This window comes from Astyanax mexicanus, chromosome 19, assembly GCF_023375975.1.
Source record: "Astyanax mexicanus isolate ESR-SI-001 chromosome 19, AstMex3_surface, whole genome shotgun sequence".
In the NCBI taxonomy this organism is placed as follows: domain Eukaryota; kingdom Metazoa; phylum Chordata; class Actinopteri; order Characiformes; family Acestrorhamphidae; genus Astyanax; species Astyanax mexicanus.
In genome coordinates, this window is record NC_064426.1 from 28100018 (window position 1) to 28126391 (window position 26374).

The 26374-nt window shown below is 37.5% G+C and overlaps 4 protein-coding genes across 5 annotated transcripts in view; 2 read left to right on the forward strand and 2 right to left on the reverse strand.

The window, feature by feature from the left end:
• The first annotated feature begins 739 nt into the window (after nt 1-739).
• rps2 (ribosomal protein S2) lies at nt 740-4153 on the forward strand. The gene is made up of 8 exons (XM_007241252.4): nt 740-787; nt 1293-1430; nt 2416-2505; nt 2614-2721; nt 2808-2981; nt 3083-3242; nt 3854-3945; nt 4032-4153. The coding sequence occupies exons 2-8, from the start codon at nt 1296-1298 to the stop codon at nt 4110-4112; spliced, it is 840 nt and encodes a 279-aa protein (XP_007241314.1). The 5' UTR covers nt 740-787; nt 1293-1295; the 3' UTR covers nt 4113-4153.
• A 1096-nt stretch (nt 4154-5249) lies between these two features.
• Nucleotides 5250-8145, reverse strand: ndufb10 (NADH:ubiquinone oxidoreductase subunit B10). Its single transcript, XM_022667031.2, has 4 exons — nt 7867-8145; nt 6699-6837; nt 6250-6389; nt 5250-5423 (listed from the first exon to the last, which is right to left on the reverse strand). The coding sequence occupies exons 1-4, from the start codon at nt 8012-8014 to the stop codon at nt 5329-5331; spliced, it is 522 nt and encodes a 173-aa protein (XP_022522752.2). The 5' UTR covers nt 8015-8145; the 3' UTR covers nt 5250-5328.
• Nucleotides 8146-10404: 2259 nt separating this feature from the next.
• LOC103042136 (60S ribosomal protein L3-like) lies at nt 10405-23530 on the forward strand. The gene is made up of 10 exons (XM_022667032.2): nt 10405-10481; nt 11479-11671; nt 12354-12522; nt 12675-12810; nt 17482-17668; nt 20065-20225; nt 20321-20422; nt 20502-20597; nt 22384-22503; nt 23403-23530. The coding sequence occupies exons 1-10, from the start codon at nt 10479-10481 to the stop codon at nt 23463-23465; spliced, it is 1230 nt and encodes a 409-aa protein (XP_022522753.1). The 5' UTR covers nt 10405-10478; the 3' UTR covers nt 23466-23530.
• Nucleotides 23531-25048: 1518 nt separating this feature from the next.
• LOC103042457 (testis expressed 2, like) overlaps nt 25049-26374 on the reverse strand; it is a 34326-nt gene continuing 33000 nt past the window's right edge. For both annotated transcript variants that reach the window (XM_022667033.2, XM_022667034.2), the window contains one exon: nt 25049-25887. In XM_022667033.2, the coding sequence (XP_022522754.2) occupies nt 25723-25887 (165 nt within the window). In that variant the 3' untranslated portion in view covers nt 25049-25722. The remainder of the gene's footprint in view (nt 25888-26374) is intronic.

Genomic DNA, 26374 nt, shown 5'->3' on the forward strand with positions numbered 1-26374 from the left:
CGGGATAAGTTAATTACCAGTAGTGGTGTGCCATATCGTATCCTACACAATAATATTGCCAATTTTTTTGAATATTGTGAACAAAAATTATACCCTGATATACGAAGCAATATCCCCCAACTCCTTTTATCACATCAGGTTACTGATTTTTGCTGTTTTTAGCAAAAGACTCACAATGAAATTTCACACTTTTCTTTTTTCCCATTATATATCTACTAGAGACAGATTATATCTGTCCAGTATTATTTATTATACTTTAATCCTGGATATATGGAGATATTTGGAGTACATTATTATTAGTATCATGACATTCTGGATCATTGACTTCTGTTACAAATCTGATAAAAGTCTTGTATTTTTTAATATCTCAGTTAGGGGTGTGCCATATCATATTGTATGCAATAATAACATTTCATGTTCATGTTTATTTTGTTGCAGTAGTATATTCTTGAAATATATATATTTTTAATTTAGTGTTTTGTCATATCACAAAGAGGATTAATATCTTCATCAACGTTTTTAAGTTACTACATGATTCCTTATTTGTTCCTTTATAGTTTGGATCATAGTTTAGTATTTATTTATGATATATATAATATGAAAAATGTAAATAAAAAAAATTAACTGCGTTTCTCTATAGGTTTGCTCTTCTCTGTTTGGTCTCTTCTGCCTGTGGCCACTAAAGGGTGCGATTTCACAGCAGCTGCAAATATCGCGAGATTTCCTGATGCTGTATAAATGGTGACGGAACTCGTGCCCGGCCTTCTTTTTCTTGAACCCACATCACGTAAGTAACGGCGGATTTTTGATTGAACTGAAATAATCCGTTTAAATCTTCTGCATCCGTCTGTATCAGCGCAGAATGATGATGGCAGAGTACAGTACTGATATATTCACGCTATTAAAACGGGAGATTGATTGTGTTTGAAGTTGTTTCATGGGTTTTATTTGGGATAAATTAATGCTCTGTGACGCGGTAGCTAAATAGCTAGCTAGCTAGCTGTCCACAGGGATTACTTTTTCTTATATTGTGATATTTTTTTATCGCTAAATAAAGCTCATACACGCGTTTGAGTTGCTGTAGCTGTCATATAAATACTTACTTTTACTTAATTATGGTAATTATTTGTGTTAGCGTGCCAGTAATAAGTTATATTATTGATTAACCTGATAGCTAAGCTAGCTAGCTAGTCAGCATCAAGCATGACTGTTTTGCTGCTGATGATGATTGGTGTAAATTAAGTGAATTATTGTTAAAATAAATGTTAATAATGTATTTTCGTGTCTAACAGCAAATGGCGGACGACGCCGGTGGTAGAGGAGGTTTTCGCGGAGGTTTCGGCACCGGGGGCCGTGGACGCGGTCGTGGCCGGGGTAGAGGCCGCGGCAGGGGACGCGGAGCCCGGGGTGGAAAATCCGAGGACAAGGAAGTGAGTAAACACCTGTTATTAATAATGCTTTAATTTAGGAATTCATACAAATATTATACAGCATTATAACTGAGGATATTCTCAGCTTGACTCTTGTTTACTTCCCTTAGATAATTTACGTATATCAAGATTTTTATGGGAAATATTTGTTGTGAATAATATTGTAATTTAAGAATATTTAATGCCAGTGATGTATTGGAATAATATTAGAAAGGTTTTTTTTCTTTACCTGTTATAATCCAGTTATTGAAGCATTGGTCAGTGCACAACTGCCTAATCTCAAATTAAATGTGTAAATGTGTTGTGTAAAAAAAAAATAGTAATAATAATTGATTATTAATGCTGCTCTGTTTTTGGAGGTTCATGAAAATGTTAAAGCATGGTAATGGGAGAATCTTAGTATGCCTTGCATCTCTCTGACCAAGTCTTATTATTCACTCAAATATATGTTTCCTATTTAAAGGCTAAGCTAAGAATAGTGTTCAACAGTGGATTGTGCCAAGTTTAGTGTTCGGTAGGGCTGGGAGGTTAATTTAATTATTTTGATTAATTCAATTGTTTTAATTCTACATGGAGTAGTTATATATATTTTACATTGTTATATTAGGAAACTGACAGATTGAATCTCAGTAGTTGGATGTTTGCTTCAGTCAAACCTGTGAATCTTTTTCCTAAGCTAAAATATAGGGAGGAAATTTTCCACTGTAATACAAAAGTCACTAAGGTTGAATGAAGCTTATGCATCACATTAAAGGGTGTTGAGCAATCAATGAAACTTGGAACATACTAATTGGGACAGTTGGACCATATTTGCTTTAAAACACCAGTACATTAAATCCAGTTGTGGTAAACTTAATTTTCTTCCAGCATATTTTGGATTAAAATGATTAATGATTGCTCATTATGAGCATTATGAAGTTTAATATTGACTGAACATTTAACTTGATGGTCTGAAATTAAAAGTTTTTTTTTGTTTTGAATTTAGTGGGTGCCCGTGACCAAGCTTGGTCGTCTGGTGAAGGACATGAAGATCAAGTCCCTTGAGGAGATCTACCTGTATTCTCTGCCCATCAAGGTGTGTAAACCTAACTCTACAATCACATAGTATAAATAACATAATGTAAATAAGCTTTTTTTTTTTAAGGATTTAATTTGAGATTAAATCTTATGTCACCTTTTTCAGGAGTCTGAGATCATTGATTTCTTCCTGGGGTCTGCCCTTAAAGATGAGGTGCTGAAGATCATGCCTGTCCAGAAACAGACCAGGGCCGGACAGCGTACCAGGTTCAAGGTAAGTCCTCCCCTTACACAAGTTTAATTTGATAGAATCAAAGTAAGACCTTGTGGTAACCTGTTGGTTTATTTTATTTTTTATAGGCCTTTGTTGCCATTGGTGACTACAACGGCCACGTCGGTCTGGGAGTGAAGTGCTCCAAGGAAGTGGCCACTGCCATCCGTGGAGCCATCATTCTGGCCAAGCTGTCAATCATTCCAGTCAGGAGAGGTTACTGGGGTAACAAGATCGGCAAACCCCACACTGTACCCTGCAAGGTGAGATGTTGCACAGAATGAAGAGTTGCTGTTTTCTATGCAAGTTCCTATTTGTTTAGAGTATCTTAGATTAATGTTAATTTGTTGGATTGTCTCTTTAGGTGACTGGTCATTGTGGTTCAGTACTGGTGCGTCTGATCCCTGCTCCTCGTGGTACTGGCATCGTGTCTGCTCCTGTTCCCAAGAAGCTGCTCATGATGGCTGGTATCGACGACTGCTACACCTCAGCTAGAGGCTGCACGGCCACCCTGGGCAACTTTGGTAAGGAGGCTCTGTTTGGAAATGCATTTTTCTCTTTTGTTTTGTTTGCTGCTTTGTCAACAATTGAATAAACTGCGTGGGATGAAGGTGACTAAGTTGAGCGTAAATTGAATGAGCCATTTACCCACCTCTAATTTAGCTTCTGTCCCCAATACTTGGTGTAATGCGGTACTTTCACAAATTATTTAGTCTACAATGAAATCTGAATTCAACAAATTTAAAATTGACCCTGTTGATTTATATTGACTAATCGTTAGTCCTACTCCAATCTATAAATAAACAAAGGTGGCCAGATTTTTGTTCAAACAAACAAGTGCTAATGATACAGCAGCGAATGCTCAGATTCTAGCCCTGTACATCAAGTATCTATTAGCTTGGAAAACAAATTTTTAAATGATTTGTAGAGTGTGCCAAGCTTTTAACATGCTCAAAAATGCCCCTGCTGTTTCTCAGCTTTTTGTAGTCTGTCTGCTTGCTCTTCATTGTGTACAAGAGCATTTTGATATGCACTGCAACTGAGAAAATAGTGAGTGCATTGCATCCCTATGCACAACAGGATTTTTTATTCCCTGTTTTAATTTGGTGATTGTATATTTTTCCCCCCTTTGCAGCCAAGGCTACCTTTGATGCCATCTCCAAGACCTACAGCTATCTGACTCCCGATCTCTGGAAGGAAACTGTGTTCGCAAAGTCTCCTTACCAGGTGAGTGCAGCACTACTTTACCTTGTATTGTGTAAATCAAAAGCTGATTTTGTTAATCACTGATTGACTTTCTCTGTTCTTTTCAGGAATTCACTGATCATCTGGCCAAAACTCACACCAGGGTCTCGGTACAGAGGAGCCAGGCTGCTATTCAGGCAGCTACCTAAATTTTGTACATCAGACTGAAATAAAGTCCTGGAAACAGTCTTATGAGTCTGTGTTGCTTATTTAAATTCAAATGAACAACTTGGTTGGCTGATTTAAAAGGTGTATGTATTGGAACACTGGTAAAAAAAAATATGGCTTTGAAATCAGTTCAGTACAATGAATGTTTTTAGCAGGGTTTGGTACACAATGTATATCTTGCAACAAATTTATTACACCTTTCCATGCCACCTATTTACTTCTCTTTGCTATGTTACATGGCTTATGTATATCCAAGTGGGTCATACATAAATATGTGCAAGAGTATGTAAAGTATATTTAGCTGTATCATATTCTTGCATTGTTGTAAACTAAGATTTGTTGCTTTCTGCAGTTCAGACCACTATTGTAAGTTTAAGCTTAACAAAGCAGTGGCAACTGTCCATTGTAACCTAAGCTTATACTCTGAATGGATCAGTTTCTTAGCTTGAGTATATGTGGCTTGGACAGATCTTGACTAGCCAAACTGGTTATTCGTTTTTCTAAATGAATTAGCAAATTTCTAATTCGAGATGTTGAGTTGGTGTCTTAAGCTTTTTGTAACCAATTTCCTCCTGTTTAAGACCAGACTGGTTGAAGCATTAATTTGTATACATGGTCAAATATTCTAATGGGTGTTGTGGGCGAGTTGGTCTGAGAGTTTGTCAGCTTTGGGTTTAGAGGTCCAGTCACTGGTTCTAATAGAAAACCTTGATTGGAATGCTTTAATGTTCTGATTCGTTTGATAAATGCTTTTAGCTGATGTAAGTCCTGGGAATTCTAAATAAGGAAGCAACTTTAATTTGTTAATGGTGTAAAAATAGTAACTTATTTTCATGGCTATGCTATGACCCCATTACTAGAATTATAAGTCTGTTGGGAGCATGCAGGTAGGCTATTCATTAGGTTTCTTTACACCTCAACTCTACTTCACACTGGAGTTCTCCTTTAATAGTGTTGCCATTTATTCAATTGGTCAGTCTTTAAACTGATGCCATATTTCTGTTTGGCTGGTTTTACTCAGCTGCTGCTAAAAGTGGACACCCCTGCCTTAATGCCAATGTTTCTAATGAGATGGAAGAAAAGACTTTCTTAGAGAGAATTAGTTGAAGAAACTCATATTTCAATAAACTTATTTATTTTACATGTTTACACAGACATAAGAGAAAGCAGAACAGAGCTGAAATAAGAAATCAGAGTTTATGCGTTCTGTGCCTTTGCCTGCGCCTCTATCATCCTCTCTTTCTGCTTCATCAAGCACTTCCTTCCACTCGCATGAGCACCAAGGTCCCCATCTGAAACACAGAAAAATGGCTTGTAAGTGGATGAAAAAAAAGTGTGGAAAATATTCAGATTCATTACTCTGTAGGTAGAAGTATGGATACTAGCGTTAAAATACTCCTGTAGAAGTTAAAGTATCAACTCAAGCTTTTTACTCTAAGTAAAAGGGCTAGGTTTTAAAACTACTTAAAGTATAAAAGTCAAAGTAATGTGAAGGGGAAAGATGCCATTAAGCACAAAAGCTTAGGCTTTGCCACAGAGTCCTATTGTACACCATGTGTACTATAGGACGTGTGCAGGTGTGTTGGAATGGTATATGTTAATACTTCTCTACATCCAAACACACTCAGATTAACTATCTGGATGGAGAAATTTATCTGGATAGGGGTTTTATTGAACGATGAGAAATGAAATAGGAGTAACGAGGCTATTTTTATAATGTAAGAAGCAGATGGTTGTGAAAATGTAAGGAGTAGTAAGTAAAAAAGTAAAAAAAATTGTCTGAAAAATAATTACTACAGTTAAGTATATAACCAACATTTCTACTTAAGTAAGGAAACTAAGTATTTGTTTTCTTAAATGCCACGGTAAATGCACCACATGGATTCCAATTTGACTGCATACAAAAATCTTTTTAAAAAAATATTTTGTGTAGCATTAACCATTAATGGGAGAAAGTCCAAATTCACAGCATAAAAAATGTGACATTAGGTAAATGATTGGGGCTTTAGGAACAATAGGGAAGACAGTATAGTTCTACAGAACTGTTAACATGAAATTTCTGCTGGAAATTTTTTTTTAACAGATGCAATAATAGCTAGAGAGGAGAACTGCACTCACAGCGTGAATGGTATGCCCTGGAGACTTCCTTAAACTGCTCAATCTCCTTGACACAATTCTGATGGTAGCTGGGACCTTCACGCTGCTGGCAGGCACGAGCACGCTCCTGAACGATCTTCACAATCTCCTGATCCACCTTACTGCAGAGCAATACACGGAAACAGGGTATCATTAGATTAAATTCCATTTAAATTATACACTATATTGCCAAAAGTATCCGTCTGCATTGTGTTTGGTAATGTAAGGGTTGGATGAATTTAATTTATTTACATGATTTCACTACTATATTATGTTGATGTCATGGAAATCAACGCTACATATTTTACTACAATATATGTGAAATTATACATTATTAAAGCATATTATCATAATCAAATTAGGTACATTTGCTCTTTTAATTCACAAAAACAAAAAAAAGATGGAAGCACAGCTACTACATCACTACTTACTGATCTCTTCTCCACTGCATCTCTGCTTCATAATAGCAGACGTAGTCACCCTCCCGGCACTCGATCAGCTCTGGCACACGACGAAACTTCTGGTGGTAGTAGTAGTACTTGTTCTTGCCCCGAATGCTGTCGATTGTATCTAGAGACAAAAGAAAACAAAAGAAAAGAGCATGTGTGATTAACTGTACAGCGACTCCGTTCCGATACATTGGCTCACAATTGGCTTCGGCAGCTGCATGGCGAACTGCATGACCAGGATTCGAACCAGAGATATCTTAATCATAGGGGCAGCGCCTTAGTCTGCTGGACCACTCGGATCCCCGGTTAACTGTATTTTATTAACTGTATTCTGCAATCAGTTTTTGCTAAATTAAAAAAAATAATTAGACACTTCATAGTATTAATCATACTAATTAATGCCTTCTATAACTTATTCCTGATGCAAACATTTTAATCATGTTATTCATGTTTGGGTTACAATCAGAATATACATCTCTGGGAAAAAATAAGTGACCACTTAAAAATAACAAGTTTCTTTGATTTTACCTAATTGAAAACCTCTGGAACATAACCAAGAGGAATCATAAATCCAAGCTGAACTGCTTGAATCTTTGCACTGTCTGTAAGCCACACATAAACACGTAACATAGATAACGCGGTGTGTAATACATCTGTATAATACATAAATTAAGTAACTTGTTAATGATATTTTACTTTTTTAAGACTCACTAGTATTTATTAAACTAACTAGCTAACTAAACATCTCACTAACATCAACAGTTAATCTAGTTAACCAAACTCTGTACAATCCAAGTTACTGAGTTTGCTAACTAAATAGGTAACTCTAGGTAAAATAAAACGTGATCTGTTAATACGTTTATTAATTTATTAACAAAATCCTGTGATTTGATGGCAAGCTAACACACTAAGCTAGCTATGCTACCGTTTGTTAGGTAGGTTATCTAGTTAGTTATTATAGCTAGAGAAAGGTCAACCGGCTGCACCGCATTTATACACACAGCTTTAACATTAAATCTCTCTATAGCACTAAGCGATAAATTACTCATTACCTCATTAAAAACAGACACAGATCAGCTAAAGCTAACTGTTATAATCTGTATCCAGGCAGAACAGCGCTAGCATTAGCATTAGCCTTGGCTACACTCACCCCTGAAAGTGGTCACAGGCAGATCCACAGAGTAGTAGAACAGTTTGGCCAGAATTAAAGCGGGATTAGGAAGCGTCGTCTGCTTATCCACCACCGGAGTCCGGGGCGGGGGCTCGGTGTACACATCCTTATCGTGGTCCAGCGGCATTTTAACCCAAAACCCGCGGAGAAATTATTAATAAATAAAACTATTCTCCTGTTCGACCTCCAGTCCTCCCCCTTTCTCCACAGTGCGCATGCGCCGCTCCGCCTATCAGCATGGAGGAAAGGTCAGAGAATGAACATTTTAGTATTTTATATTCAGATTAAACCATATTACTTTTTATTTTAACTATGGTTTTAAATGTAATAATATATTAAATATGTTAATTATAAATTAAACAGCTGTTTTATTTAAATATGTACACATGTTTGTTAGTATAAAGAGGTCGAAGGTGAAAGGGCTTTAGCAGCAAAACGTCTTTTTGCCACTAGATGTCACGGTTGTTCTATTTTATTTTATTTTTGTATTTTTATAATTGAATAATGACATATAAAAAAGACGTCAGTGACCATAAGTGTACAAAAAAGTAAGCTACTTTATATATGTAAACATGTTTGTTAGTATTACGAGTTTTAAGATGAAAGTGTTTTTGTCAACAAAACATATGTTTGCTACTAGATGTCACTGTTGCTTTTTTATTTTATTGTATTTTTTTTATGATAAAGTAAGGACATATACAAAAGATGTCAGTTTTTAATATTAATCATATATATATATATATATATATATATATATATATATATATATATATATATATATATATATATATATATATATATATACTATTCACAGTTTTAATCTCCACAAACCGTAGTGTCCCATAAAGGCTTGATTGGTGATTAATCTTGTGACCAGTCTGGCCAAGGAAGTGTTGCGTTCATAGACATTCCTGGAAAACCCCTGCTGTGTGGGTGCGAGCATTGTCCTGCTGAATATTCCAGGTGAAAAAAACGTAAAGAACGTGAAAACAAACCTAAAAGTCTAGTATGATTCATGGTTCTAATGTGTTAAAAAACATCACTCACCTAAAGCGTGTTTTATTTGCTTCATTCTCAGTTGGGTTGAGGTCAGAACTAGGCCACTTCAGAAGGCGTATTTTCCTCTGTTGAAGCCATTCTGTTGTTGATTTACTTATATGTTTTGGGTCGTTGTCCTGTTGCATCATCCAGCCTCTGTTGAGCTTCAGTTGGAGGACAGATAGTCTTAAGTTTTCCTGCAAAATGTCTTGGTAAACTTGGGAATTCATTTTTTTCGATTGATGACGGCAATCTGTCCAGACCCTGATGCAGCAAAGCAGCCCCAATCCATGATGCACCCTCCACCATATTTCACAGTTGGGAAGAGGTTTTGATGATGGTGTGCTGTGCCTTTTTTTTTTTCTTCTTTTTTCTCCACACATAGCGTTGTGTGTTCATTCCAAACTAATCAATTTTGGTTTCATCTGTCAACAGTAAATTGTGCCAGTAGTGCTGTGGAACATCCAGGTGCTCTTTTGCAAACTTGAAACGTAGGGTAAAATAAACCTCCTGTTTTTTATAATAATAAACCAGAGACTGTAAAGAAAGATGGACGCCGTGTCGCTGTTCCCATTCATTTAATGAAAATGAAGCCAAAATCTTCCGCCATGTTGGCGATCCCGATACCCGAGTCTGCGCAGTAGAGACCAGAGGAGGGAGAAAGACTGTGGAGAGACAGCCTACTCATTTGAATAAACCCTCCCCTGAGGGCTGCCTCTCGGTCACAGGCTGCAGAGCGGAGTGGAGCTGAGCTGACGGTCTGTTATTGGTCCCGCCCATAACCAGCCCTTTTACAATACCCACACCTTTTTTGAATATAGCTGAATAACGTTTTTAAAATCAAATTATGTGGGGATATAAAAATATGACAATAAAAGCAGAGGTTACACTAGCTGTTGCATTTAAATAAAGGAGGTAGAATTACACTATATTAAAAAAAACGTGATTGAAAGTTGTCTCTTTTGCCATTGAAACCTATGGGAATGGGTGAAGTTTCACAGCTTTCTGAAACTGAACAGCAGGGGGCGCCCGACCTGTGGTGGCTTCACTTTTGAGAGATGATGCTCTGTCCAGCTATACACAGTCTATATAATAAACCAAACCAAACCAAGTACAAACATAAAAAAACAAACTCTTGAACGCGTGACAAGTGTAAGTAGGAATTTCCTTGTAAGTAGGAATTTCCGTGGAGGACTTGAAGGCAGCATTAGCTGCTGTTAGTGTCCCGCGTATCACTACTTGGGGCGACTGACTGACTGACCTACTGAACATCAAGTGTGTTGCATCACAAGGTCTCCATACTTGAACATACAGGCACCACCAAAAAATCCTACAACCAAAACTGTGTCCTTTCTAAACCACCGGGTTCTGCTTGGACCCCCTTCAGTGTCATCTCTTGGCAGCACCGGACCTGTATGAAAAGCAATACCGCTCCATAACTGGGCCAGCCACCAATTTAGAGCGCTTAAACTCTGTGTCGTCTTAAGCATGAGTCTTAGAACAGCACTTGGCGCTGTCTCTTTCTGCCTCGCGCTCGGACCGATAAGACAGCCATGGTCAGTGATCTCGCTTATTTTCGGGCCTTAAAGCTGGTTAGAGGGAGTGTTCAGGCATGGATTGTTGTTTAGGGGTTGTAGTGGAGGGAGTGTGATGAACTCTAACCTTTAGTTGGCATTCTGTGGTTGTGTAAAGTGGATTAATAGAAAGATTTTGAGGTTCTTTTAGGATACACGTGTGGATGTGACATGGCGTCAGGGCATGGGTCGTGGCAGAATGACCTATTCATGATTTTGTTACCTCAATTAGAACTTAAAGAACTTAAAGCAATACTAAATAATGAATTTAAGAAGTGAAAGCATCTAGAATCACATAGAAATGTGGATTTTTATAATATTTTTCAACGTAAGCTTGTAAGAATATTTTGAGTGTATTAAATCAATTTTTAACTGTTAGAAACAAGCTCAAGAATAACGGGACAAAATAACAATATTTGATATGGTGTGCATAGCCAATAATTATTTTTAGGAGTGTATGAATTAATTTGATCTAAATATAGGACAGTTTGGCCCTATATACAGCTCTGGTAAAAATTAAGAGACCTCTTCAGTTTCTGAATCAGTTTCTCTGATTTTGCTATTTATAGGTATATATTTGAGTAAAATTAACATTGTTGTTTTATTCTATAAACTACAGACAACATTTCTCCCAAATTCCAAATAAAAACATTGTCATTTAGAGCATTTATTTGCAGAAAATGAGAAATGGCTGAAAAATAAAAAAGAAGCAGAGCTTTCAGACCTCAAATAATGCAAAAAAAAAAAAAAAAAACAAGTTCATATTCATAAAGTTTTAAGAGTTTAGAAATCAATATTTGGTGCAATAACCCTGGTTTTTAATCACAGTTTTCTTCTGCTTTTGGATAACTTAATATAAATATAAAAGTATATTGGCAAACAAAAGCACAGAAATGTTACAAACAGGGATTTTTAAACATGTACTTTTAAATACAAGGAGTATCTATTGATATGTGTCTGCTGTGTGTCATCCTCACAGTCTCATCGTAAATTCCATGCCCCTCGTCACGGGCATATGGGCTTCCTGCCCCACAAGAGGAGCAAGAGGCACCATGGGAGGGTACGCAGCTGGCCCAAAGACGACCCCAAACAGCCCGTCCACCTCACTGCGTTCCTGGGATACAAAGCTGGCATGACCCACACACTGAGGGAGGTGCATCGCACTGGCATGAGTGAGTCATCGATAGTATATATAGTGTTCATCAACATAATAATAATAAAAAAGACAAATTGATCAAAACGTAGTCCTTAAACAAGGATTATATTTCAGTAAGCGAGTGAATTTTTAGCTGTGTTTCTGAACTGACACTAATTAGGTAGTGTACATATTGTTGTTTGCTATGATAGGTACTGTATATTGGTTATTCTGAAGCTTAGTTCTGAAGTCTAGAATAGCAGGTTGTCCATGATTCTGACAATCAGCCCACCGGTAAGTTAAAGGAGAACTCCAGTGTGAAATGAACTTGGGTTGCATTGAAACATGGTAATGAGTATGAACTTTTGTTGAATAGCCCACCTCCATTCACTTCCAGCGTTACAAAATACAGCACTTTCAGCCAATGCTCCCAACAGCCTTACAATGCAAGTGATAGGGGCATAGAGTTGCCCATATAAAAAAATCTCCCTTTAACAAGCTCAAAGTATATCCACACTTCATTGGTAGAATTCTGAGGGGCCTTAAATTTTAAATGAGACACATACATGAACTTTTGGTTCTTTTAGGCCAGATCGATCTTTAATTCTGATTAAGCATATACCAGATATTTATTACATGACATTTACAGTGTTGCCTAGATATGCAGTAGAGTAGAGTAATGTTTTATAGTTTAACCCTTTTTATTTACTCTCTCACAGAGATATCAAAGCGAGAGGAGGTGGAGGCCGTCACTATTATCGAGACTCCTCCCATAATCGTGGTGGGCGTGGTGGGATACATCAGCACCATAAAGGGTCTGCGCAGCTTCAAAACCATATTTGCTGAACATCTTAGCGATGAGTGCAAGAGACGATTCTACAAAAACTGGTGATGAATGCATCTAATTAATTATTTTCTCTAATTATTACATTACTGGAGAGCTTGCAAATGTATGCAATGACATATATAATTTTTGCCATATATGACTTTCTGCTATTTAATCTTTACATCTAACCTACAACCTCATAATTCCTCTTCAGGTACAAGAGTAAGAAGAAGGCCTTCACTAAATACAGCAAGAAGTGGCAGGATGAAACGGGCAAAAAGCAGCTGGAAAAGGATTTCACCCTGATGAAGAAATACTGCTCTGTCATCAGAGTCATCGTTCATTCTCAGGTAGTTAATAGAACATCGGCTTCACTTAGTAAAATACTGACATACTGATGCACTTTAGACCCAGAATAAATATATACACTAACTTATAAAATGTTAAAGTAAGAAAGTTCTATTAATTAAACTACACTTTAATTTAGCATTTCAGCCTCTTTATTTGAAAGTGACAGTCTGTAAATTTGGGGATTTAGAGACCACTCTGGTGAGAATGTGTAATTGCACAGAGAATGCAGTGAAGTACTTTTAAAACGTGACGTGTGGTGGAGTCACCTTTCAGAGTAAATGAATCTGGTGATTATAGCAAGGACTCATCAGCACCACATTCTCTAGCAGTTTGCCAGCTTTCTTCAGTTCTAATTCATTCATTACTTTGGTTTAAAGCAGCACTAGGTAGGATTTCCTTGATTTTTGATCTTTTTAAAGAAGTAAAATTACAGCTTGAAACTCACTGCAGCACTCCATTGAGGTGTAATAGGAGGAAAAGCGCTGCTCTCGTGTCTGTGCCGGAGCTCCTCTGAGAAGTTTTCCGAGGCGGCCGCGACCAACGCTCGCAAGAACTGTGACCTGCTTTCCGACCTTTAGTTCTAACAGTTCTACAAGGACTACTGGTTCATTCTTTACAAACTAACATACAGACACTCTGGCAGAAGCTGGAAAGAGACCGAATATGTCAGTAAATGCCAGAAAACGAGAAAGAGAAACTAATCTGCCTGAAACTTTAATTACACTCTGCGACTGTAGGGGGAGCCCACGAGCACAAAATCTCAATCCTACCTAGTGGAGCTTTAACAATGCAAAAATAAGCAGATGAAGTCTAGGGGCCCTATTTAAGCAATCTATAGTGCATCAGTAAATTGCGTATCGCTCAGCTTGATTGAGAGCTTTGGTCATTGTGTCTTTCGTATCTTGAGGGTGAAAAGGCATGCACTAATTGTCTTAATTATTCATGGGTATGTTTTGGGCATAACATGAAATAAACCAATCAGCGTGCCAGTTGCCATTCCCTTTAAGAGGCAGGTGAGCTCTCGACGCATTCGTATCTTAACTTTGCATTCGTATCTTAACGATGCCTTGCATGTCTCAGCAGAGGATACTCACCTGCACGTTCACAATGTGAAGATACACCAGCAGCTCATTTAAGGGAACAGCAATGTTATTTTATTCTATATTCTGTTTATTATTGAGTTAAAAGTCAGGTTTGTGTTCTGCAGTGCATTTATTTGAGAGCACACAGTATGCATGGTGCTCCCGCATTGCTCGATAGAATTGGGCAGCTGACTGTTGACTGTTGCCAGGATTTTCATCAGTCAGTGGCGCACCTGTAATTCCTGCAGCCAAGATTGAAACACACTAGAAATTTACCTGAACAAACCTCACTTCCCGACCACCACGACAATCAGTGTAGATTTATTTATTTTAACGGCGCAGGTGCAAGGCATGAAAATAGACTGTTGACGGGGTGAAAGATAGCAACAAGCATCTCGATGCACCTTGCACAGGCTGTACCATAGGGCACCATATTTGTCACTTTGATATCTCCTTGTTCACAGTAACTCTTGTATCAGCATCAGTAGCATTGCCATGCTTTCACATGTAATCAGTAAAAGCTGTCAGAAAAGTGATTTGCAAGAAAAACTCCAAGAAAACCTACCAGACATCTATGTTTATAAAATTAACATAATAAATGTTAGAGGGATGTTGCAAAAGCACTTGTTACAATATTGTGCCACTCCCTACTCGAAACACACTACTCCTGCTTTAAATTAAAAGCAAAAAATCTTCAGTACTGCTGCTTTAAAATGGCAAAGGTCATCGCTCCTACAATGCTAACATTAGCTAGCATCAGGTCTTAGCCGTCCACACACTCCCTCTATTTATCACATGCAATAGATGAGTCATCCATTACAGCCCAGCTCATAATAAATGTTCCTCGCCTGTGAGCCTGAGGCTGCGGTTTCAAATAGCAGGTTATAAATAAGCCAAACAGAAGTTGGCAGTGTTTACTCATAGCACAGACCTGTTACATGGCCATTACACACCAAACACTCTTCTCATAGCAGATGATGATGTGTTGTGTTATAGACGTCCAGGTATTTCTTCAGGTGCAGGTGACTAACAGGTTGGTTGAGGACGGGGGGGGGGGGGGGGGGGGGGTGAGTGGGGGCAGGGTGGTCATGTATTCCATTTGGCAAACCATTCACGAGCATAGCTGGCTTTCTAATGAACAGATACTGAGACAATAGTTTGTTATTGTAGTTAAAGGCTTTTTTAAATATTGATACTGACTTTTCTTATTGAATTCATGAAAGCTTGCAAAGACAAAGCTTACAAATATTCTGAAAATAACTCACATACTCAAATAAATTCGAAGGAATGTTAAAAAAAAGCCTCAAGAAGCGTCCCGTGTTGGGAGAGCGCACGCTGCTGGGTGGACGTTTCCCGCCTTTTATGTATTTTTTTGTGACTAAAATAACGTAAATACTGTAAATTTTAGTTATGGAACTTTATTCTCATAACATTACGACTTTACTCTCGTAATATTACGACTTTAATCTCGTAATTTTACGACTTTATTCTCGAGAGCCCCTAAAATGCCTACATAAAAATACTATATGCTATTTAGGGTTAATTATCTGACATTTATCTCCTTAAGATTTAGGATTTTTGTGAATACAGACATTTTTTTTCTGTCACATAAAACCACAAAATGATTGGATGATTCACACGTAAATGCTTATTGTTATTGTTATTGTCGTAAAAGTAGTTTAGATATTGTATTGGTCTGAAATCGTAAAAGGTTACTAAGAAAAATCTTACAAACAATCTGAAAATAACTCATATACTCAAATAAATTTGAAGGAATGTTCAAAAAAGCCTCAAGAAGCGCCCCGTGTGGGGAAAGCGCTCTAATGTGTGGACATTTCCTGCCTTGTATTTCATTTTTTGCGACCAAAGAAACATAAATACTGTAAATTTTACTTATGGAACTTTATTCTCATAATATTACGGCTTTAATCTCGTAATATTACGACTTTATCCTCAAGAGCCCCTAAAATGCCTTCATAAAAATAGAAGCTTACTAAGAAAAAGCTTACAAATAATCTGAAAATAACTGATATACACAAATAAGTTATTAGGAATGTTCAAAAAAAGTGAGATATTCTCCTAATATAAAGAGAGAATCCAAAAATGTGGTCAACAACAATCAGGGTCAAAAACCACAAAAAAAAATAAATGTAAGGATGAGATAGCAGAGATCAAAACATGGCAAGGCAGAAGCAGAGGGCAAAGCGTCACAAGGGTCACAGGATAAACAAAACACGTACAAGAGAAACGCTTTGCAAGTGACGTACGGAACCAGGTCAAATACTCGGCGAAGAGTGTGTGTGGTGAAGGGGCTTATATAGTGAGTGTAACAGTGTGATCAATATTACGGTGATTGTGGTCTGGGAGGTGTCAGCTGATATGTCATGTGAGGGAGTGAATGAGCGGTGTCAGAGTGTGGTGCATTCTGGGCAGCGAGAATTTTTGAGAATACACATAAAACCACAAAATGATGATGATGGCCTGCACCTGAATGCTTATAAGCAAATGAGCTACTTCAGTGAAACTGTAAGTAAAAGTACCTTTACTTTGCTAAAATTCTACTCAAGTAAAAGTAAAAGTACCTATCTAAAAATCTACTCGAGTAAAAGTAATAAAGTACTCAATTTAAAATGTACTTTGAGTAAAAGTTACATAGTTACTTTTATTTATTTGATGTAAAAAAAAAGTACAAATCGTAAATTAAATAATTATTAAATTAAATTATTTGGACCTTTCAGGCAGTATTTGTTCAGACCACCCCATAAAACATTTTCAAGAACAAGTGGCATAGATGATGATCTATGATCCATTTTTTTTCTTTACTGTTAAAAGGTTATGGTCGTATAGGTGACTATAAACTATATTTTTTATAGTTTTACAGTTCATTATTATTTTTTTTTACTTTTTCTTAGCTTTAACTGCTATTTACATGTTTTTTTTTTTACATTCAAGCAGATTGCTCAGTGTTCCCAATATAAACTTAAGGAATTATCATTAAAAACATGAAAAAATACAAAAAAATGTTGGTCTGGGAATGCGCAGTGCCGCAAAGAAGCACATATCGATGGGTAGCATAACTCGACAGAACACCGGTTCCCCCAAGCCGCGTGCACAGACCCCAGGCTACACAGCTGATCCACACAGCGTCTCTCCTGCTAACTGTAATAAATACTGCTGGAAAAAGTTCAGCTGCGCTGCCATGGAGAACAAAACTCAAATTCGTTTTTTCCCCGCAGCATTTCATTTTTTACTCAGTAATGGGGAGTTGTGAGATGTAGTGAAGTAAATTACTTGTGTCAAAATGTACTTGAGTAAAAGTAAAATTACCTTTTTTTAAAAACTACTTAGAACATTACAAATTACTTATAAAATCTACTTAATTACAGTAATGTGAGTAAATGTAATTAGTTGCTTTCCAACTCTGGAAACTGTACACTTTAGTAAAGCTGTATAAGTGGAAATACTTGATGTTTTAGACAGGGATTGAATCATATTATACATTTTCAATAAAATGTAATATACAATATACATATAATTATATAAAATAATGTTTTGAGGTTGTGCTCAGCTCTGTGTTCGTTCCTGTAGATGCGCTTGCTGCCCCTGAGGCAGAAGAAGGCCCACGTCATGGAGGTGCAGCTGAACGGAGGAACCGTAGCGGAGAAGGTGGACTGGGTCAGGGAGCGTCTGGAGCAGCCGGTGCCCGTGTCCGCTGTGTTCTGCCAGAACGAGATGATCGATGTGATCGGGGTGACTAAAGGCCACGGTGTGAAGGGTAAGATGGATGGCGGGAGGGTGGCTCTCAGTGCTTTGTCTCGGTGCAGACTGAATGCTGATGCAGGGCTATACTACACCTCTGGGAGGATCACACTCATTCAGCACATTACATCACTTTCAGCTGAGAGCTATCGCATACGAGCTACAGATTTATAATGCTGTCCAGATTCAAGGTCAGTAGATTCCTCAAGTGTGATTTGATTCTCGGAATGAATATTTTAAAGCAACAAAAACAACTGCTAAACTTCTTTCAACCCCAAGAAAAGTCAATCAGTTTAAAACCATAAAACCCAAGATTAAAAATATTAGATTATTACTTTGATTAAAATATGCACACACAAGCAATGATTTATGTAGACGTTGGTACATGTAAGCCAATGACAGTCTCAAGAAAGCAGGACTTACATTTAATCTTGTAAGATGGTTAAGAAAATATTTGTATTTCTTTTATGTGTGTCTCAGGTCCTGAAGTAATTAGAAATAATGGAATTTATATCCATTTAAATCTTTCTCAAGCCATCTCCTAATGGTTTAAGAGATCAGATTTGTATCTGTTTTAAGTGCATCTCAGACCACCTCCTGAAGTGGTGTGAGTGGTTCGAGTTACATCTGTTTCAAATGCGTCTGAGAGCATCTCCTGAGATGGGTAGTTTAATTGATCCGATTTGTATTTGTTTTAAATGTGTCTCAGAACAACTCCTCAAGCTGTTAGTTTGAGAGGTCAGATTTGTATCTGTTTCAAATTCATCTCAGACCACCTCTTAAAGTGGTTAGTTATAGTGATCAGATTTGTATCTGTTTTAAATGTGTCTTAGACCATGTCCTAAACTGGTTAGTTTGAGAGGTCAGATATGTATCTGTTTCAAATTCATCTTAAACCACCTCCTGAAGGGGTTAGTTTGAGTAATCAGATTTTTATCTGTTTCAAATACGTCTCAGACCACCTCCTGTACAAATACGTGTCAGACCACCTTGCAAGTGGTTAGTTTGGGTGATCAGATTTGTATCTGTTTCAAATGCATCTCAGACCACCTCCTGAAGTGGTTAGGTTTAGTGATGTGATTTGTATCTGTTTTAAATGCATCTTAGACTAACTCCTGAACAGGTTAATTTGAGAGATCAGATTTGTATCTTTTTCAAATGTGTCTCAGACCATCTTCTGAAGTGGTTAGGTTTAGTGATGTGATTTGTATCTGTTTTAAATGCGTCGCAGACCAACTCCTGGAGTGGTTAGTTTGAGTAAAGAGATTTGAATCTGTTTCAAACACGTCTCAGACCATCTCCTAAACTGGTTACTTTGAGTGATCAGATTGGTATCTGTTTAAAGTGCGTCTCAGCTCACCTCCTGAAGTAGTTTGAGTGATCAGATTTGTATCTGTTTTAAATGTGTCTCAGACCACCTTCTGAAGTGGTTAGTTTAAGTGATAGGAGTTATATTTGTTCAAATATATCTCAGAACATCTTCTGAAGTGGTGTGAGTGAATTACAATTCAATTACATCTATTTCAAATGCGTCTCCTGAAGTGGTTTAATTGATCAGATTTGTATCCGTTTCAAATTCGTCTCAGACCACCTCCTGAAGTGGTTAGTTTGGGTGATCAGATTTGTATCTGTTTTAAATGCTTCTCAGACCAACTTTACAACCTAAAGTAGTAGCGATGGCATTTGTATTTGTTTTAAATGAGTCTTGCGTGATTTCACACTTATTTCCATATACTATAATCCTGGTGCTCAAGTATCATGAAATGACCAGTTGTAAACAGGGTCTGAATTATCAAATGTTTCCCTCAAACCACATTGAGTTGTTCCAAAAGCTGTGCGGCTCTTGACTGTGTATACCAGGTGTGAAACATCTGGTCCGTGAGGTTGCTTTAAGTATTATGAACGATAATGATTAAAAAAATACAAAATAAAATGCTTTTCTGGTGAGCTTTTGTTTACATTCCTCCCCTGTCTCTCTCTGTCTCTGCACTCCGTGTGACTTTAGTTACTACCTGTTCTCGTTTTTCCGCCTGTTCTTGGGCTCCCTATCCCTATCCCTATCCTTATAAGGGCGTTTTTTTCCCCCAGCCGTGTCCCAATTCACTAGCTGGGGCAGCAATAGTGTATTGGGCCGAGACCCTGACAACACAGGTTAGATCCTGCGTGAGGAGCGGTGTGTTTATTTTATTTTTTTCTTTCCCTCATGGGTAGGAACTGTCTGTAGCACTCCATCCCATTACACTTCATTTTCCAAAACAGAATTTTCTTTTTTGTGGCCCGCCACGTAATGACTTGAAAAATATCTGATATTGATTTTTATGTATGAAAATGGACAGAAGTCCAGCTTAGCTTAGCTGAAATCAGTAGGAGAAGTTATTATGAAGCCCAAATTTGGTGCCTCTGCTCTTCTAGGGGTGACGAGCCGCTGGCACACCAAGAAGCTGCCCAGGAAAACTCATAAGGGCCTGAGGAAGGTGGCCTGTATTGGAGCCTGGCATCCTGCCCGTGTGGGCTACACCATTGCCCGCGCTGGCCAGAAGGGGTACCACCACCGCACAGAGCTTAACAAGAAGGTTATTATTTAATTATTAATATAATTTATTTATTGTAATATTATTCCTTCAAACTTTAATGGATATCCAATTTTAATGTTTATTTTTTTTGCCAGATTTACCGTATTGGGAAAGGGGTGCACATCCAGGATGGCAAGGTGGTTCACAACAACGCCTCCACCAGCTACGACACCACCCAGAAAACCATCACTCCAATGGTAATCCCGTTAATCATGTTAACAGAAATTATGGTTTTATCTTTGCAAAACTGACTGTTAATTATTGTCACCCCATCAGGGAGGCTTCCCTCGTTACGGAGAGGTTAATAACGACTTTCTGATGCTTAAAGGCTGCGTGGTCGGGGCAAAGAAACGAGTGCTCACGCTCAGAAAGGTATGCTTTAGATGAGTAACCCTTTCACACCTGTATTTTGTGTTATAAATATATAACATAAACAGAAATGGCAACAGTGAGCAGAATTTTGCAAAATAGTGATTCTACACTCATACTGTCAAACCTCTTATATCTTTCTAGATACTGATCTTACTTTGAGTTTCCATCAATCAGCATTAAACCTGTCATATTAACATATTAATAATCATGTTTAACTATTTACTATAAATTAAATGACTAAGCTGTAAACAATGGATTAACGTTGCCTTTTTAATTGATGTGTTGTAACAGCTTATCCGTGGTTTTTAAGGCATTTACAACTCATTCAATAATAATTAATAATCTGATTTATAAACAATTTATAAATTCTTTATAAGGGTAGTCTTATTTTAAAGTGGTACCAATAATAACAATGCTGTTTACTGTATGTAATGCAAACAAAGCAAGATTCTAGATCTATATAAACATTAAATGCAATGAACTAAAATAAGTAACTGTTTTGTATGTCTCCTTTCTATTATGTCTATTTTAATTTGCCTCTTTGGCTCTAGTGCTGCTTTTTTTCAGTGCAGTGGGCAGGGCTAGGCTGTTGTTTCATTGGCTTATAAACTTTTTCATTTGCTTATTTATAGTCTGTTCCGATTAACAACACGTCTCAATTAGTGTTATGTGCAACAAAACATTTGAAAAAATATATATATATAGGAAAATACATGGAAACTGAAAGGGTTAAGAAAGCCATTCAATACAAAATGCATTGAATCAATCTATTTTTAATATACACTGATAAGCCAAATCATTATAACCACTAAAAGGTTTGGAAAATAACAAATTTTCTGTGATTGTATGCGTCTATCTATACCTATCTATCTATCTATCTATCTATCTATCTATCTATCTATCTATCTATCTATCTATCTATCTATCTATCTATCTATCTGTCCGTCCGTCCGTCCGTCCGTCCGTCCGTCCGTCCGTCCGTCCGTCCGTCCGTCCGTCCGTCCGTCCGTCCGTCCGTCCGTCCGTCCGTCCGTCCGTCCGTCCGTCCGTCTATCTATCTACATCTACCTACCTTTCTATCTACCTACCTGTCTATCTGTCTATGTGTCTGTCTGTCTATCCGTCCGTCCGTCTGTCTATCCATCCATCCATCCATCCATCCATCCATCCATCCATCCATCCATCCATCCACATCCATCTATCTATCTATCTATCTATCTATCTATCTATCTATCTATCTATCTATCTATCTATCTATCTATCTATCTATCTATCTATCTATCTATCTAAAACTGGTATGATGTTTATTTGGTATAGAGATGTACAGTGGCTTGCAAAAGTATTTCTTACCCCTTGAACTTTTCCACATTTTGTAACCTTACAACCACAAACTTAAATGTATTTTTTTTTTAGATTTTATTTTAAAAACACAAACACAAAGTTTTGCATAGTTCTGAAGTTGTGGAACGAAAATGATACCCGGTTTAATTTTACCCGGTTTAAAACTGGTAGAGACAAACCCCAAAATAGTGGCTCTACTAAGTATTGATATAGGGGGCTGAACACTTTTGCACGTCAATTTTGAAAACCACGTATCATTTTCGTTCCACTTCACACTTACTTCACAATACTTTGTGTTTGTCTTTCATTTAAAATCTCAATAAAATACATTTAATTTGTGGTTGCAAGGTGACAAAATGTGGAAAAGTTCAAGGGGTATGAATACTTTTGCAAGCCACTGTATATCAGATATATTCACTTGTGTGTGTGTGTGTGTGTGTTTCAGTCAATGCTTGAGCAAAGCTCTCGCAAGGCCAGAGAGAGCATTGAGCTCAAATTTATCGACACCACCTCCAAGTTCGGCCACGGCTGCTTCCAGACTCCTCAGGAGAAGTTTGCTTTCATGGTAAGTCAGGCAGCACCACTTAACCAGAATGGAGATTATAGGTATAGGAGACAAATTCATTTTAATTCTAATATTTCAACCCCATGTAAAAAAATGGAATATGTACAGAACTGTGCAAAAGTTTTAGGCATCGAAGCAAATTACACTAATCCATTTATCTCAGCAATATTAGTGTTTTTACCTGAAAAAAGCACCATATATGATTTAAACAGATGCAAATAAACATAAATACAGTAAAACACAACAAGGAATTCTCATTTTTAACTAAGTATGTTATATCCTGTGAGGCAAGCTGAAGAACTAAGTGTAGAGATTCCAGATTTCTCCTGGATGATTTCCCTCAGCCAGCATGTGTATATTATGTTCAGTTCCGTCAACAGCTCACCTGATTTACCACATTTACCAGTAATTTACCGAACCAGGTGTTGATTGATATGATGAGAACTAGAAATAACTCTATTAAACTCAGATGAGGAGAAGAGATTCGGTGATGTTTTAATCCTGTGAAAACAGGGCTGTAAAAGCTTTGCTTTTTGTAAATTTGCTGTTTGTATTTATTGTAATGCTTTAGTGTTTTACTGAGCTAATAAACACTTACTTCACAGATAAGAAGCTTTTTCTTTACTGAAATTCCCACAGGTGCCTAAAACTTTTGCACAGTACTGTATATTGCCAGCATTTATATTACGAAATATGAATAGATACTACAATTTTAATATATCGCCCTTTTTTTCAACACACCCTATTAAAGTCTGAGTGCTCTCCTCATCCTTGGGTTCAAGAACAATTTAAAGACACTGAATACATTGAATAAACTCTTTTATTATCATTATAATCATTATTATACTTCTGACTCTCACTCTCTTTCCTCTCACATTAACTATGTCTTACACCCACAGGGCCCTCTGAAGAAGCACTTGCTTAAGAAAGCTCCTGAGCCTGTCCAAGAGGAGCCCCTGTGAGGCGGTACCTGTTGTTCCACTAATCAATAAAAAAAATGCAGTAAATAAAAGGCAATTAACTTAAACATTGGCTGAGGTTTGTCTTATTTTAGTAACCATAACAGCACCAGGTCAAAATGTCTTGAAAAAACAATCTATTTTTAGTGCTATACTAGTGCAATTTTAGTCATGGATGTACCTCAGTAGTGCCACTGTGACACACAAGCCACATTTTGACTGAATAAAATTGACACAAATAAAGGCAGCCAAACAAAAACTGGTGCTAATGCAAAGGATAAGTAAGCTTAGCTAACATTACAATCCTGGCCCTGTTGTACAGCTCATCTTATCTAGATTTTCTCTTGATCCCACATTCTGGTTCTGAGTTTCTGCTGAAGATGAGCTCATGAGAAGACATCTGTATCTGCTAATTACTGAATACTGACCTTACTTCCTTACTTCAGCAGACATTTCCTGGTAAATATATACAATATAATCTTATGTGGGGATTCTGTAAGTAGAATGTGGGCTAGGTGGGTTCCTAGTGGGCATAAATGTTTGTCTTATTTTAGTAACTATAACACCACTAGGTCAAAATGTCTTGAAAAAACAATCTATTTTTAGTGCTATACTAGTGCTATTTTAGTCATAGATGTACCTCAGGAGTGCCACTGTGACACACAAGCCACGTTTTGACTGAATAAAATTTACATCAATAAAGGCAGCCAGACAAAAAGTGATGCTAATGCTAAGGATAAGTAATCTTAGCTAACATTACAATCCTGGCCCTGTTGTACAGCTCTTATCTTTCAGTTGGAAAACTGATACTAAGGGCTCTATCGAACACCCTGCTCAAAGCGTGTTGCGATGCTAATTCCTACCTTACCACCTACCTGTCAACTGTCTATTTTCACGGTGCGGTCTCCGCGCTGTTAAAATAGCATCGAAGTTCGAGAATATATCTATGCTGAAGTGAGGATGTGTTCATGTAAATATCTGGTGTTTTGCTACTTTGGCAGCGGAAAACACAGGTGAACCACTGACTGATTAAAACCCTGACAACAGTCAACAGTCAGCCTTGCCATCATACCTTTACACATATACATAAACGCACATCAGAACGCAAACTCAGCTTCTACAGCAACAATATAATACAGAATAAAAAATAAAATACCATTGCTGATCCTTAAAACGAGCTGCTGGCATATCTTCACAGCATCAACGAGCAGGTCAGTGTCCTCTGCTGAGACGCGCTGTTAGGATAAAAACGCGCCAAAGTCAGAGCTCACCTGCCTCTTAAAGGGAATGTCAACTGGCACAATGATTTGTTTATTTCATGTTACGCCCAAAACACACCCATGATTAATTAAGAAAATTAGTTCATGCCTTTTGCATGTTTTGAGCCACAAGAGGCATATTTTTTTGCAGCCTCACAATTCCAAAGACACACAGACACGCCCTAAATCTAGCTGCACGATGCAAAATTGACCGGCGTGCTATAGATCGCTAAAACATGGCCCTAAGTGTGATAAGTGACGCTTAATGCATGGTTTCATTGGTAGATTAGTCTATAAAAGATCAATGATAAATCAGGACAACACGTAGACAGTTGTTTCCAGTCAGTCTTTATTGGCAGAGACATGCAAAACTGCTTCAAACTCATCCTTCATAAAATGTTCATATGTCGGTCAGAATAAAGGCTACAGTAATATGGTCTCTTTGAAAATTAGCAGAGTTTTTTTCCTTCTAAAGCAGGTTTTTTTTTTTTGGTTCTGAATTGCTTCTGAAGATGAGCTCGTGATACGAAATCTGTATCTGCTAATTACTGAATACTGACCTTACGTCTGTGTTTTCAGAAGACATTTCCTGCTAAATATATACAGTATAAGCTTATGTGGGGTTTCTGTAAGTAGAATGTGAGCTAGGTGGGTTCCTAGTGGGCACAGATGAGCTCTGAGTGGGTTTGTACTCTATGTGTTGTTGTTATTGGGACCCAACCTGGCTTAGCAAAGGGGCTTTACCATCGTTACAGACCACCTTAAAACCCACATGGGTCCCATTTTTAATGGTTTTCCTTCTTTCAGATCACTGGAAGCCATGGACTAAGCATACAGATATCTGGGCACTTTATTAGAAGTCCATTAACCATTTTTCATTTCCAGCTTTGTCTCCAGTGTATGCAGAGCTGCAGCACCACCAATGTCTCCTGGTCCCTCTGCCAGCTCTGTAGCGCCTATACCCACATGTGCCTCATTCAGGAGAGGAATGCATGCTCCGTTCATTCCTCTGTGCTCCTCTGAGTGCCTGTCTTACACTCCAAACCTTCGCACTCCAGCCGCTCCTGACTTTCTTCTGAGGAATGCTGGGAGTCTGTAGGATTGTCCATCCCAGAGGACATGAGTGGCAGGTAGAGGTCGTCCATGTTGGGCATCACGAAGACTTTCTACATGAGGAGAGAAGCAAACAGTGTTTGTTATATATATATTTATATATATATATATATATATATATATATATATATATATATATATATATGATATTTTATCATACATTTTTTATATATATTTCATTTTAATGGGGGTCTATAGTATGAATGAATGTCCTGTAAAACAGGACAGCAGTATGTCAACTGATCATCAAGTGTCATATCAGTATTTTCATTCATAAGGCGCATCGGATTACACGGCACAATTTAAGCGACACTAGTAAGGAACAAGGGTGTTGCCATGTTATTCTACAAAGATTAAGTGAATAAAGGACTTTTGTTTATTTACAGTAAGCTAAGATTTCCTATTTTTCAACAATGCAGTTGGCAGCACTTAGCGCTAGTAAATGCCACCCGATAGCGCTACACTGAAAAACACTGAATGTTTCGGAAACGCAGGGTGCTATCAACTAGCGGTTTGTGCCATGTAACTTGTTTTAACCTG

Excerpts from the sequence above, each read along its gene's own strand:
- rps2 (XM_007241252.4), top strand. The coding sequence starts at position 1,296 with ATGGCGGACGACGCCGGTGGTAGAGGAGGTTTTCGCGGAGGTTTCGGC. Across the intron at positions 2,506-2,613 it reads TGTATTCTCTGCCCATCAAG|GAGTCTGAGATCATTGATTT; the intron begins GTGTGTAAACCT and ends CACCTTTTTCAG. Across the intron at positions 3,946-4,031 it reads TCGCAAAGTCTCCTTACCAG|GAATTCACTGATCATCTGGC; the intron begins GTGAGTGCAGCA and ends TGTTCTTTTCAG.
- ndufb10 (XM_022667031.2), bottom strand. The coding sequence starts at position 8,014 with ATGCCGCTGGACCACGATAAGGATGTGTACACCGAGCCCCCGCCCCGG. Across the intron at positions 6,838-7,866 it reads GCCTGTGACCACTTTCAGGG|ATACAATCGACAGCATTCGG; the intron begins GTGAGTGTAGCC and ends TTTTGTCTCTAG. Across the intron at positions 5,424-6,249 it reads CAGGGCATACCATTCACGCT|ATGGGGACCTTGGTGCTCAT; the intron begins GTGAGTGCAGTT and ends TCTGTGTTTCAG.
- LOC103042136 (XM_022667032.2), top strand. Across the intron at positions 12,523-12,674 it reads AGACGATTCTACAAAAACTG|GTACAAGAGTAAGAAGAAGG; the intron begins GTGATGAATGCA and ends ATTCCTCTTCAG. Across the intron at positions 17,669-20,064 it reads TAAAGGCCACGGTGTGAAGG|GGGTGACGAGCCGCTGGCAC; the intron begins GTAAGATGGATG and ends CTGCTCTTCTAG.